Below are 14,910 nucleotides of genomic sequence, written 5' to 3'. Positions count from 1 at the left end.
AGTAAAATCAATAAAAAGAACACAAGCAAGGGATCTTGGTTGTTGCAGGTGTTTTAGCTATTTGATCCACAAGAGTTGCATCCTCTGTGCCCCTGTGTGACCTATAAGCAATGGTCGACTGTGCTCATAGCACTTGATTTTAAGCTCCATATTGATATACGGCTATGCTAGTAGGGTTAGGTCTCTGTAATCGTTTTAGGGAAATATACCAGCTGTTTACAATATGTATAAACTGAAAAGCTGGCACATTTGGGTTGAGACAAACTACAATGTCTAGTTACAAACTACAATGAGCAGTGACCCACTCACAGTTCCATAACAACGGTGTCTGTCCCCTGACCACTTAAATTAATTAAATCAAAAGTAAACAAAAGACTTTCCACTGCCTACTCATCTCTGCATTTTTGGGTCCACAATTCCTCACCCTCTGACACTCCCAGTCATATTAATACTCACATTCACCTGTGGCCCTTTGCTGCCTGTCATTCCCCCCTTTCTCTCCCTTTTCATGCCTTCATCTGTCGAAAATGCCCGAAAAATAATCTTAAAAAAAAAAAAAAAACTCATATTTCTCAAGCCTTTGGCAGGGGAGGGGGAGTTGCAGCCATTTTCAACTCAAGCCTATTAATTAATCCTAAACTAAATTATAATTCGTTTGAAAGCCTTGTTCTTAATCTTTTACATCCAACTTGAAAAACATTACAGCCACCGCGCTCCAGGGCCATATTCTGAATTTTTATCTGAATTCTCTGAGTTTTTATCAAGTTAAGTCCTTAAATCAGATAAAGTAATTATTGTAGGTGATTTTAATATTCATGTGGACGTTGACAACACGTTCATCTCACAACTATATTCAATTGGTTTCAGTCTAAGCATACATATCAGCATGGCGGCCCAATGGCTAGCACTGTGGCTTCACAGCAAGAAGGTTCTGGGTTCGATTCCAGGGTATTCCGTGTGTGAAGTTTGTATCTTCTCCCCATGTTTGTGTGGGTTTCCTCCAGGTGCATCAAAAAACATGTACTAGGTTCTCCAGTCAGTGCCCTTGATCAAAGCGTTGGAGTTGGTCCCCCAGGCATTGTAAATGGATGCCCACTGCTCACTTGAGGGATGGTTAAATGCAAAGAATGAATTTTGCTATGTGTATGTGACAATAAAGTACCTTTCCTTTGCACCTTGTTCTGGCATATGGCATTGAAATTGAAGAATTAATAGTATTTCTGTAGAATCCTTTATTATCAAACCATTCTTTTATAATTTTTGAATTCTTTACCCGACTATACGACATTAGTTAAAAGTTGCTACACTAGATGTCTATCTGATAATGCTATAAATTAAGTAAATTAAATGTAAGGAAGGGATTTCAACAGCATTTAATTCAATGCCATGCCTTAATATAGCTAGTTAACTTTAGTTCCTCCCAAATTTATCATTTTGTAGCAGTGCTGCGCGGCCTCACTACGGATCTCAAAACAAAGATAATAAAACACATGAAATTAGTACCTAGGTATAATTCCCAAACCCCCAAATTATAAAACAAACCTTGCGAAAACTTTAAAGTAAATGGCGTTCCACCAATCTGGAAGAATGTATTCCTATAGCTCTCAGTAGTGACGACTTCGTAATAATAATAATTATTAATAATAATAATAATAATAATAATAATAATAATAATGTATACTTTATTAATCCCACAATGGGAAATTACAATGTTTACACTCTGTTGGTATTACACACATTACACACAGGCCTAAATTACACACGCACGCTCAGTACCTATACATGCACTAATGGAGAGATGTCAGAGTGAGGGGGCTGCCCGAGCTGTTCCTACTGGCTGAGCTACTGCCACCCCCATGAGCTTGAGCTTCTTTAATGATACAATTATAACAATTAGAGATACAAAATGCATCACCTCTTGCCCTCAGCTTCTAACGGTTTACCTTTAAATGCAGGACCGCTAAAACAGCTTTAAGACCTGACATATTTTTAGACTGCTTTTCTCCTATCAACCTTCACCAATTAACGCTAAAGATTTCTTCAGCTAAGCCAGATGATTAGACTCCATCCCAACTGGGCTACTTAAAGTTAACACTTCTTTTCTAGATATGATCAATATGTCTTTGTTGGATTGTCCCTGCACCCAAGGGCGTAAGGAACGTGACGCACTGTCCATACCGGTGCCCTCTGTCCCCCGCACTTACAACATGTCTGAGCATTAACCTCGTTTTTCTGAGTTGACTTGAACGCACCAGTGGGCGAGTGCGTACGTCTATGGTGCGCACGTTACTCAGGTTGCGTCAGTTGATTGATAGACTCACTCATATAGCTATAGTCTATGACATAGACTGCATGCGGCAAGGAAATGTAGGTCTACACCTCAGAGAGCTATATTGAGGAATTCGGTCTTGGTCTTTGGCACCATCTAAAGGCCCCCAAAATGCTGCTGCATGCTCGTGAAACACACCGGGTATGCAACTCCATCCGGAAATCTGTCTGTTCAATGTTTACTTAGGCTACTAATTTATCCAGATACGTAATTTTGAAAACATAATATTTATTGTTAAAAGTATGGACTCTTTATAAATTCGGCATATAATTAAAGCATATAAAAGGACGTAATCATACTAAACTTTTACTGTTTTTTAAGTTATTAACGCCGCTCGCTCCTGCAGATAACGTTACACAGCACATGGAGGTTATATTTCACTTTCAATTCACTAGAGAGCTTTCAAATAGTTAAAATAAAAAAAGTAAACCATTTCGTTTACTGAACATTGTGTAATGTGGAGAGACAGCCAAAGTGAACTAGCGCGTCGCGTCCCTTGACTTGAACACCGACGGATTTGAGCTGAATGTTCACAGCCTGTAGCTTTTTGGTGCAGTGCCGCACTCCAGTCAGCTGGTGGCAGAAGAGCACCATACATGTGTTTACCGACCGAGTGCCACAGAGATAAACAAGCGTGCGAAGCTGCTGCGTTCATTCCTCTTATCTTGGGCTTCAAGCACGCACTCTACTAAGGTGGAAGTAACTTTTATCCTTCAGAGAAGAGTTCTAAAACACCCGGAATATACATCTGGCCAAAGGTGTCACGGCAAACGATAACCATGTCGGCCTCATCGGCGAAAGTCAATAGAAAGGATAATTCAAATCACGACGGAGCGGACGAGACCTCTGGTAACGTTAAGGAATGGCGGTTATCCTGTAACGTAGCCTACAACGCCATTTTCATTTGTTTTTTGTGATTTTGTTATTTTCAGTGTAACATCAGTTTGTTGTGTAGTATCGAATAAGAAAGCTTAATTTAACTTTTCCTGCACACGTTGGGGCAAAATGTTGTTGCAGGACTGTGCAGTAATGTAGCATGGTAGCACAGGCTAACTATTTAGCCAGCGTGAGAGGTTAGCTAGCCATTAACGTTAGCTTACATTAGCTACTAGTTTACATGAAGGAGGCCGGTATTTGCATTGAATAATCTTGCATTTAGTGTGATGTGCAGTTATTGTTCATGCAGACAATTGTAGAGGTTTTGTTTTACTGAGGTAACGTTGATTAAATCGCGTGCTGTTGTGCGTTTCTTCAGAACGTTACACCTTTGCGACTGGAGTTTCTTTAACGATTGTTTGTCCACACTATTAGCAAGTGCAACATTTACCGGATGTTATTCCGTTTTCCATCGGTCAAGGAAGGCTGAACACTGATAATGTTGACATTAGCTGTTCAGTTTAACATAACCATGCTTGCGAGCTTGGCTTTTGTGTGCTAATTGGTAGTTAAGCAAATTGTAAACAAGCGCTTCTTACTCTTTTAGATAGCTATAATGTCGATTTGAGGAAGTATTATAAATGCTGATATTTGTTATGCGCAAAGAGGCTTTGGTAAACCTCGCAGTATGAGAACATCAGTGTGAAGCATTTTGCATCGAGACATAGCTAAGCCCCTCATTCAAACCAGGCCGCCTTTAGCAGCAACAGGAAGCTCTAGAGGCAAAGGGTCTGTCTGCTATGCATCCACCACACACATACACCAACCGAACAGACCACGGCTGGCGTCCTGCGTTATATTTAACACACTGAAAAATGACTGAGAATCGAGTTGGTGTCTTTTTGCTATACTTAAATCAACAAAATACTTTTAAAATTATGTAAAGATGTATTGTACGCGAGACCAGTGAAATATAAATACTGGAGGTTCACATCGTTATGCGGCTCCCCCCTGTGGTAGTTTATAGCCACGACGTTCCGGGATTGCTCTGGTGCGGCAGGAAATTCCGCCGGATGCATGTATTTTCCGTTTCTTTCCGCTTTCTTTGTGTTGGAATTTTAAACTCTGGTTGATTTGAGGACTATGGTTAACTGCTCCTCCGATCTCTGTATGGTAAATAGAGACAGCTAGCTAGATATCTGTCGAATCTGAGTTCTCTCGCATGACACGGTATACCGCCCAGCACTAGTACAGAGTCATTTGAACTATGCCCGTTGATCACACCTCTAAGGCAGTAGAAAATACAGAGCCGGCTCCCCAGACTAAAGTTCAAGCTTAAAAGATTGAGCTTGGTCTGGTGATAGCCAGACTAGTGGCAACCACCACCGCAGCCTAAACGCACTACCCCCATTCAAAATGAATAGCAGTGTTTCCCACAGGTTGAGAATTTACTTGCAGTGGTGTGTGGCGCAGGATGTGACGGCGCCGCGCGTAATGGCTGGGTTGAGTAATAATGGGTTCAGTTATAAACTAGTCAAACGAAGGTGAAAACAATGACCACATAACATCAGATGCTTTAGAAAGAAAAAACTAGTTGCATATTAAACAATGCTAGACTAGACTAAAAGATGATACAGATGAAAATATAGTGACACTATGCGGCGTCTGACACAATTTCAGGGTAGTTAAGGCTGCCAGATATGAGGAAAATATGCGATATGCCCAAACGTTGAATATCACAATAATGATATAACTTGTGATAAATAAACAGATATTACAATGTAGCCTACTCAGTTCTGCATTTCTGCTGCTTTTAGTATTTTGCTAAAATACAAAAAAAAATGCTTGTTTTAAACAAATGACAAAAAAGTGTAGCCTGTACTATGATCTATACAGAAAGTTGCATGTTATCATAATCTCAACACTGTTCCCTCCTAACTCCGGTTAAATCATATAAGACTAGGGCTATCTAAAGTTAATTCTTGTTAATTTTGTTGGTTAGATCATTGTTCGTTTTTTTTAAGTGTATTAATCTGTGATTTGGGGATCCTAAACACGCTGTTCTGTACTACATGTATACATGTCCTGTGGCACTCATTTAGATCTCATCTGAGCAGTATTCTTTCATTCAAATACCTCTGAGTTGTAGTTTAAAACCTTTACAGACAATTTAATAAAATTAAGGGTTTTATTCGGGCTCGGGTCCACAAATACAGTTAATGGATACAGGCACGGAGAACTGAAGGCTCGGTTAGCAACCATTAGCTCTGAGTAGCGGTTAGCTCTAGTCAGAGGCGGTTAGCTAGCTAGCCTAGACAAGGGCAGCTGGTCTGTGTGCGCTGTAAAAAAAAATACACGGTTGTTTGGAAAGAAAATTGAATTCGGATTGTATCTAACTGCGATTCCTTTAATGCCAACTAAATGTTCTAGTCTCTGTAACAGGATGGTATGGTCAATAGTGTTGAATGCAGCACTAAGATCTAGTAAGACAAGTCCTTTGTCTGAAGCAGTTAGAAGGTTGTTAGTAATTTTTACCAGTACCGTCTCTGTGCTATGATGCATTCTAAATCCTGACTGAAAGTCCTCAAACTATTGCTACACACATCACATAACTGATTAGTGACTAACTTCTCAAGGATCTTGGAGAGAGGGGAGATTAGATATAGGTCTATAGTTGGCTAAGACCTCAGGGTCGAGGGTGGGTTTTTTTCACCTGTTAATAAAGACGCATTGATCATATCTAATAATGAAGTGTTAACCACGGGTAATGCTTCTTTAAGTAGCCTGGTTGGGATGGGGTCTAAGAGACAGGTAGATGGCTTAGCTGAAGAGACCTTTAACATTAATTGTTGAAGGTCTATAGGATAAAAGCAGTAGTATATGTCAGGTCTTGTCGCTTTCTAGCGGTCCTGCGTTTAAAGGTGAACCGTTAGACGTTGAGGGCAACTCCTCGTCAATGACGTAAGGATGTCAGAGATACAAGTGTCTTGCTAAAGGTGAACCCCTTACCATAGTGACAATTTGTCGGTGGCTTCAATTGCATTTTCAGTTGGTTTCTGAATTTGGCATTGTGTGTATCAACACACTGGAATTATGTCAATATGACTCCTCATCCTGGCTGTCCAAATATAAACCTTGAGTGGTTTATTTAAGCGGAAAGGCCTCTCTGCTATGACACTACAATCCAATGCAACTACTCTGATTTCATATCTAGCACAATACACCATGTCATGGGAATGTGTAGGCCTAGATGTCTAGTTGCATATTGGTTATCATTTCAATATATTCAATAACTTTTCAATGGCATTGCATGATGACTTGTACCTTTTTATTCCATTATGCTAAGTTTTTTAAAATGTTCCTTTCAGAAAAAGAGCAACAGGAAGCAATTGAACACATCGACGAAGTACAGAATGAAATTGACAGGTGAGTTTGACTCTTGTTTGAGTAATTAAAGATGGGTGCATTTAGAAACTTTTCTTAGTGACATGTTTTTGACTTTTTTTCTCCCCAGACTGAACGAACAGGCAAGTGAAGAAATTTTAAAAGTAGAGCAGAAGTACAACAGATTACGCCAGCCCTTCTTTCAGAAGCGATCAGAACTCATAGCCAAAATCCCTAACTTCTGGGTCACAACATTCGTCAACCATCCTCAAGGTAATTTATCATATTTTATTGCCATTCTTTTATTTGTATGTGTATTAGGGCTGTCAATGGAATAACATATTATTCGCCAATTAATCACACATTTTTTTTAAATCTAAAATGTACTGAAGATGGATATTTGTCAAGTATTTAAAGGAGAATTCTGGTCGATTTCAATACGTAGCTCTGTTTGTAAATTTGGAGTGTTTAGTCTTTTAACATGTTCAAAATGTCATTACAAGTGCCTACCCATGTGAAGTGATTCTTTCCGAGGGAATATGGCTGCAGTAGATGTGAAAGAAATGCATAAAAGTTGTTCTAATTCAGCTCTGTTTAGTTCTGGTGTTGAGACAGCAAGACGAGTGCTTCGGGACCGTCTACAAACTACAACACCGAAAAGAGATACAAAAATATGATATTTTACAATTGTCGTTTTTTAACCGGGAAAATCTATGTCGGACGCATTTAAATCTCTCTGGTCATAAAAATAATTTCATCTACAGTGAATGCATCCATCTCTCTGTCTGTAGCCACCACTCTGTAGTATCATTTAATGTCTGATTTGTTACATAACTATCAACACCAACTGAAGGCTCCTGTTGTTTCATATTTAAGGCAGCAATAACGCGATAATGTTTTAAATTTGACAGCCATATATATTGTGACTAACTATAAGAGTGTTCTTTGCTTGTAACAGAAATTATCATTAGTGGAGTAAGCGGCCATTGTCTCAATTTATTACGCTATGCTTTTAAATGTTATGTATTTTTCATTAGCTCACATAAGTGTCTGATCAGCAGCTAACGGTGTCTGTGCATGGTCTACGTGTCTGACCTGTAGTTTCAGCTCTTTTGGGGGAGGAAGACGAGGAAGCACTTCATTACTTGTCGAGGGTGGAGGTCACTGAGTTCGAGGATATCAAGTCTGGATACAGAATAGATTTTGTGAGTTGTCAGGTTCATTTTGTATTTGTACATTCAAAATGGCATGCATGACATACTGATACAATGTGTTTTCTTTTCTGTAGTATTTTGACGAGAATCCGTACTTTGAGAACAAAGCCCTTTCCAAAGAGTTTAATGTAAATGAAAGTGGAGATCCTGTTTCCAAATCGACTGAAATCAAATGGAAAGCTGGAAAGGTTGGTTTGCATTTTACTTTGGCTTCTATGTGGTCTTAGGTTACTCTTAAAATGACTAACACAAGGAGTAGAAAAAGATAATTAAATAATCAACTAAATTATGTTTCACCTTAGTGCTATACATCCCATTGCACTATTTATCCTTCAACCTTTCTCTAGTCTTCCCAATGTTGGGCTTACTGTATGTTTTAATGTTTTTGCACATGTAACAATGGTTAATTATAACCTTCAATCTCGACCAAACACATTTTCCTTCTCAGGACCTGACAAAGCGTATAGGCCAGTCGCCAAACAAAGCTGGGAAGAAACGGCAGCATGAAGAGCCAGAGAGCTTCTTTACCTGGTTTACTGACCACTCGGATGCAGGAGCTGATGAGCTGGGAGAAGTGATCAAGGATGACATCTGGCCTAATCCGCTGCAGTACTATTTGGTAGGCTTTGTTCTTCACCTAGTCTACTAGTCTCATACCCTTTTCACCCTAATTTCTTTAACGTTGGAAAACTTTTTGTAATAGTTTTAAATGAGTGAAGATTTGATAGCTGCTTTTGAATAGATGAGTGCGTCACGTTTTTTTTGAAGGAGCGCCCTGAGTTTAATTAACTTCAACTCAGGGCGGAAAAAGACGTAATTTACCTTCACAGCAAAATGAAGGTTGGCTGAGGACGGGTGATTTTGATGGTTTCCTAGCAAAAAAACGGAAAGATACAACTCGTCTGAACTGGCCGTCTTTAACAAGAAAGGCAGTGCGCCTCACTTCTTGCAACCTGCAAATGTGCTCTGTCTGATCATGATCTAACTGCAGTGTCTGGGTGTTTATATAGCACCTGAATCCTCTTGATAAAAATGCTGCCAAACCCATACATTTCCCAAATTTTGAACATATAGCCCCATTGAACCATATCGAACTCCTCTTTCGGCATCAAGAGAAATAGCTGCTAAAAGGGATTGTCCATCAGCTACAGACCATGCAATATTAATGACACTCCTAATATTATCTGAGGAGCTACGCCTGTTTAATAAACTTAAATTGCAGGTGTTTGTTTATCAATGTGGCGACCCCCCTCCTTTCTCCTGCTAGACCACACACTATAAAACACATATCCAATCTAGGGATGTCACAATACCAAAAATCTAGTAGTCGGTACCGATACCACCAAAAGTACACTGTGTGTGTGTGTGTGTGTAAAAAAGGGGGAAACAATAATACTTAACATTAATTCCTTTATTCAAGCAGTTGAACATTATAAAAACACAATAGTGGCATTTAGCCTTCAAATAAAATAAAATGATCAACAAAATCACAATTACAAAAAAGAAACTTTTACCGCTGTACTTTCCTGGTGGACATCCTCCTTTGGCCAATACTGGCAAAAAAGAGAGATATTTTAGTTCTCAAACATACTGTGATGATAACATGACTTGAAACTCACTCACCTTCGCCAAATTCGAGGCGTTTCCTCCTTTTTTGTTTGAAATGGACGATGGCATAGTTTGCATACCAGCTTCAGAGCATCAATTATATGTCCGTTGTCATCCCCGCTTGGTATTTCCATATTAAACTAAACTTTTTACTATCTTCTGTAGTTTTTCTTGTGTGCTTGTAGACGTTGTTCTTTACCAATAGTGGCCCTACTTACATGTAAACACGTATGCGTATATGCTGCCCCTATCAGTTCCAAAAGAATTGCAACCTCTGTACCAAGGGTGTCACGATTTTGATTTTAAATCGAAATCTATCGAAATTAAGTCACAATCTTGAATATCCATCCATCCATCTTCGTCCGCTTATCCGGTATCGGGTTGCGGGGGTAGCAGCTCCAGCAGTCTTGAATATCGAATAAAAAAATGGAATCGTCGATACTGCCACGCCCCCATGTCACGCGCGGTCGGCTTGTCAAGCGGAAAGAAACGCACGTGTTGAAGTGTTGCGAGTCAGTCAACCTCCTGTAACTTAGCTAGAGCCAGTCAAAAGAAGGCAACTGCAGATGTAGGAGACCCTTCGACAGAACTTGAGCCCTCTCATCTTTCACTGAAGTGTATGAAAGTATTTTGGATTTCCAGTGAGTTATGTTGACAACGTTCGCGTTGTCGACAAAGAAACTGCTCTGCTATGTGCGTGTACCATATTCTCTGTGTTTACCATTGCATATTAGCCATGAGCTAGTGGATATTCCTTCTGCTTATAGCTTTATCCCAACAAAACCGCACGGTTGGATTTCAGCCTGCATGCACGTTTTGTAGCCTAAACAGAGCAGCTTATATTGGTTATATTACAGAGAGCAACAACTTAGCAGACTACCGTCCGCCGAGTCGCCCTCTCTGCTCTCTGTCTGCTCAGCTGCTGTGCTGGGTCGATGGTGTTTTAAGCCCCCAACTAAGCCTTCAAGGCAACGCTGCAACTGTCGTCTTCAACCATAACCACTGCCTAATCCTAGTGCCTAGACAACGTTGGGGGCTTCAAACACCAAACTCCGTGTGCTGAGCGTCTGCCCTCAGGATTGTCGGTAAACTTTTTTTTCTTTTTACTTTATTGACAAATTGTCAAGTTTCCAATTGACTGAAGATATGTTATTGTTACATTATGTTAATTTTTTTATTTGACAATGTAATGTGGTACATTGCGAAGGTCAGATATTATATTACATACAAGTCTAGTCTAAAAATAGCATAGCAACCTGTGCTTTAAAAAAAAAGAGGTAAAAATCGAGAATTTAATCAAATCGTAACCTTAGAATCAAATGTAATCGAATCGAGGATTTGGAGAATCGTTAACAACGGTACCTTCGCTACTGCAGAAAAACAAGTACATCACGTTTTAAGAATGTTGGTACCGAAGGATCGGTTCTTGTGACATCCCTAATCCAATCCATCCTCCAAAAGAATTTCGGATTCCACAGCAGACATTTAAGCCAGGTGGTTAATGTCTGATTGTTCCCAAGGTCCCTGACATGGAGGATGAAGAAGGTGACGGCGATGATGATGAGGACGATGAAGAGGAGGGTCTGGAAGATATTGACGAGGGGGAGGAAGAGGAAGGTGAAGATGATGATGAGGACGGTGATGGAGAAGATGGAGAGGTAAGGATACTGTATATGTGAATAATTAGTTACTGGAGTGTTGAACCAGAAATTGTAATCAATGAATGAATGAAGACACTTCCTCTGCAGAAGTATCTAAACGTGTTTAATCAGGGTGTGCGTGGGGTTTTAAAAAGTATTAAAAGGTAGTAAATCAAATTAGTAAAAATTAAGGCCATTAAAAGGTATTAATCGCCATTTTACGAGGTATTAATTTTTTGTAAATGTTTTTTACAAACTATGAGTTGTCTATTTGTTTTATTATGTCTATTTAAGTTGATCTTGTAAATTTTGTGTGACATTATATCCTATCCCACATCGGGTGATAGCCTATCTTAGCCTGACAAGCCAGACCCACATCAAGATGTTTGGTCTGGGAACTCACCATTGGCAGGGCTCAATCCGAGGGGCGGGATAAACGGTTGTCTTTCAAATTCCCTCTGCACGCTACAACCAAGCAGAGCAACAAAGAAGGTAGCGGAGCTAGTTGATAGATTAAACTTTTGCCGTATCCGGTCGGCAAAACTCCGAACACATCTTCCTTTTTAAAGAATGACTTCAGTGCCGTTCTTTTCTCAAAGAAAACCTTAACTCCAAGTCTTCCAGAGTTGCAGCTTTTTGAACGTCAAAAAGTAACGTTACCTGAAAACAGCGTTTTAGATTCTTTTTAGCATCTCACATCACACTTTCAGTCACTATGACCACTACTACGGTCAGAAACATTGATTGTGCCAAAATATGAACAGTAACGTCGCTGTCAATGGGCTTATCTGCTAATGTTAGCTACCGACCGTTACCTTAAAACCAATCCAGCAAATAGACGGTGCCGTTACCTGAAACCGGTGATTTAACGTAACTGCTCATTTTACACACAGTTTAACAACAAAACGCTGAGTGAACAATACTAGTTACGTTTTTCATGTTAGTTTTGAGCGGTACGCACCCCTAGTGGGGAAGAAAAAGCAATTGAAGCACTTACCATGAGATCACAGGTTCACTTGGTTTCAAATGGTTATAATGGCATCACAAGTTCAAACAGTGAATGCTTGTCTGTCTGTTTTCTTGTATTTCACTTGCCTCATGGAATATTTTCTATGTGTACTCATTTGGGTGTCTGTACATACAGAAGAAGGTTCACTTAGTTTTAAGTGGTTATAATGGCATCAGTGAATGCTTGTTTCTTTGAACTGCTTTAATTTATCATTTTATTTCATCTATTACTTTTATTCTAAAGGTGAAATAAACGCAAGATGGGTTAGGGTTGCAAGATATTTCCAAAGTCAGTGAGTCTCAATCTATTCTGTGGAATTTCCCTATCTGCATTGTTGTATTGGCCTAGAGGGTGTAGTTTTATAAATCTCAAACTCCGTTTAATGGTTAGAAAACATGTTGCCATATAAACCTGCAACTCAATGGTGTCTTGGTTTAAAAAGATATTGCGAAGGTATTAAAAATGGTATTAAAAGGTATTGAATTTACCTCCCAGGATTTCTGTATATAACCTGTTAATAGTAACTCTCAAATGACTTCTGAAAAGTGCAATGAATCCACCAGTGTAATGCGTTTTCCTTCTTTCTTTCAGGATGACTGTGAGGATGATTAAACATTTCAACCCACACATTTTCCCAGTCCTCCCTCTGTGATCATCCTACAACCCACGGGAGCAATATTTTTGTTTGTTTTTTTTTGGGGGCAGGGTGGTGTTTGTAAAAAAACAACAAAAAAAATATTTTTTCCTGTGTCATCAGCCTGTCCGTCCTCTTCCTCTGCAGCCACGGCCTGTCCATAATCCATAATGCCATGTCTTAAGACCAGCTTCATACACAGCAGGTCTACAGTGGGTGGGGTGGGGGTGTAGGTGGCTCTCCTGAAGTCTCACCAGTCATTGTTTCTCTACATCTCCAAAGACATGCGAAAGAATATTTAAAATTGTAGCATTCTGCACACCATCCTACGTAGATTTGAAATACGTACCATAGAAATTTAAAATATGACAGTTTCTGTTGAAGTTGTGAGTTCAATAAAAAAATAAGCCATGGTGCAGTGATAACTTAATCATAGCATCCTTAGCCACATATATAATATATGCGGTGGTGGGGGGTACTAAGGCTTATTAGAAGTTGCATTTTCCTTTGTAACTTATTGTACTAATGGAACTGATTGAAAGCACCAGCTTGTTCCTTTCAACCGTTGTAAATGTTTTTTGGATATACATGTATCTTGGTATGACAGTTGTTTATTGTACACAGTTTAATGGGGAGGTGTGGCGGGGCTTTGACACCAAATCTGGACTTCTGTTAAATACATTTTCATTATCTTGTATTTCAGACACCCACACGGTTTGAAATGTAAATTTTTTTTTTTTTATAGGAACAACCTAAAAATCTAATTTTGATCTTGACCTAACACTTTTGAGATGGGAGATAAAAAAAGATTTCTGTAGAGTCCTCTGTTGGAGTCTGGAGCAATTCTCCTGTTCACTGGAAACCTGTTCACATTAAAGTAAGTGTACCAGTTGCTTTGTTACAATAAATAAAATAAATGTAAACATGATGTTTGGAGTAGTTTGATTACATTTGGGCATTTCAGCTTTGTTTTTCACGTACTTGCGGTCATTAGGCCGTGCATTACAGATGCATTTGTGGATATTTTTTGCTCAGACAAGTTAAAATGTGACTTTTGCTGACTTATGACTCTCTAACATTAATTATTACGGTTTATGGTCCTGTGAAATTCCCCTTTGATACTAACAAGTGGATTTTAAAATAGTTTGGGATGACTCAGGTTTTAAGATAAAAAAAATTGCATTATTAGTCTGCTGTTGCCGTTAGGACTGTTTGGGCCCAGTGTTAGCACTACTTTGGCCCAAACAAATGGCAGTGCTATAACCTTTAAAGAAAAACCCCAAATTAACGTTTTACATTTTGGGTTTATTGATAGTCTTGCTCTTTGAATTATGTTCCTTTAACTGCTTATCATAATCTAGGGCCATGTTGGTATTTGCACGTTTATTAGGATCCCAATTAGTTACGACCTGCAGTAATAGCCCTTCTCTTAAAGGTCCAGTGTGTAACGGTTTTAGTTCATTATCAAAATCTGTGTTGCCCATTCACAAACTTGTCCTTTTTCATGAATATTTACCACCACCATCAATTCCAAGTATTCCTATTGGCTTGAAATTTTACATTTGCATGAACTGGGGTAGACGTTCCATATTCATGCGCCATCTTGAAATACGTTAGCCGGTAAGGGACATACAGGATATACTGCTCCGCCCTTTCGTGGAGGCATACAGTCAAGGGAGAAACCCCTAGAGAGTCCATGAAAGCATTGGAACAAACTATTTCAGCAACGTTTTGCTCCTGCTCCTACGCTCGTGGACAGCTCCTACTCATGCTCTCCGTCTCTGCAATATTCGGAATGATTCAGATTTCTCTTGGTGCAGCTACCAGAAGACTTACACATTTTAGACAGGTTGCTCATGTCACATCTACATTGTCAAGCTCAGTTTGAGACTGTGCAGCAGCTGCGCAGTACACTCAGCCATCACCAGAAAAGTGCTTCTAATTGACTTCGCTGGTCTCTGTCGAAGTCTATGGCATCGCTGTGTCCATTTCTTTCACTGTCTATGGATAAACTCACAGGTGCTGCTAATGTGTATCATCGCTTCCCGCCCCGGCAAGTTTGAAGAAGGAAACGTGGAAGACCACACATATTCAAAATCCAAATTTCAGGAACGGGTGTCTTCTTCACCCAGAAAAAGAAAAAGCATATTGAAAAGAGCAAGGGACCTGCGTCATCAGAAAAAACGCTAAAAGTAAAGGCTCTGACGAGCAGTCAG

The 14,910-nt window shown here is 39.5% G+C and overlaps 1 protein-coding gene across 1 annotated transcript; it reads left to right on the top strand.

Annotated features, from left to right (window-relative positions):
* The first annotated feature begins 2,945 nt into the window (after positions 1–2,945).
* On the top strand, positions 2,946–12,998 carry setb (SET nuclear proto-oncogene b). The gene is made up of 8 exons (XM_078271463.1): positions 2,946–3,178; positions 6,574–6,631; positions 6,720–6,862; positions 7,691–7,794; positions 7,878–7,991; positions 8,252–8,422; positions 10,932–11,069; positions 12,652–12,998. Exons 1-8 carry the CDS (start codon positions 3,109–3,111, stop codon positions 12,670–12,672), a joined length of 819 nt encoding a protein of 272 aa, XP_078127589.1. The 5' UTR covers positions 2,946–3,108; the 3' UTR covers positions 12,673–12,998.
* Positions 12,999–14,910: the final 1,912 nt, after the last annotated feature.

The sequence above is a fragment of the Sander vitreus genome, chromosome 16, assembly GCF_031162955.1.
Source record: "Sander vitreus isolate 19-12246 chromosome 16, sanVit1, whole genome shotgun sequence".
NCBI classification, from domain to species: Eukaryota; Metazoa; Chordata; class Actinopteri; order Perciformes; family Percidae; genus Sander; species Sander vitreus.
The sequence above is the reverse complement of the archived record's forward strand: the minus strand, read 5'-3'. Positions and strand labels throughout refer to the sequence as shown.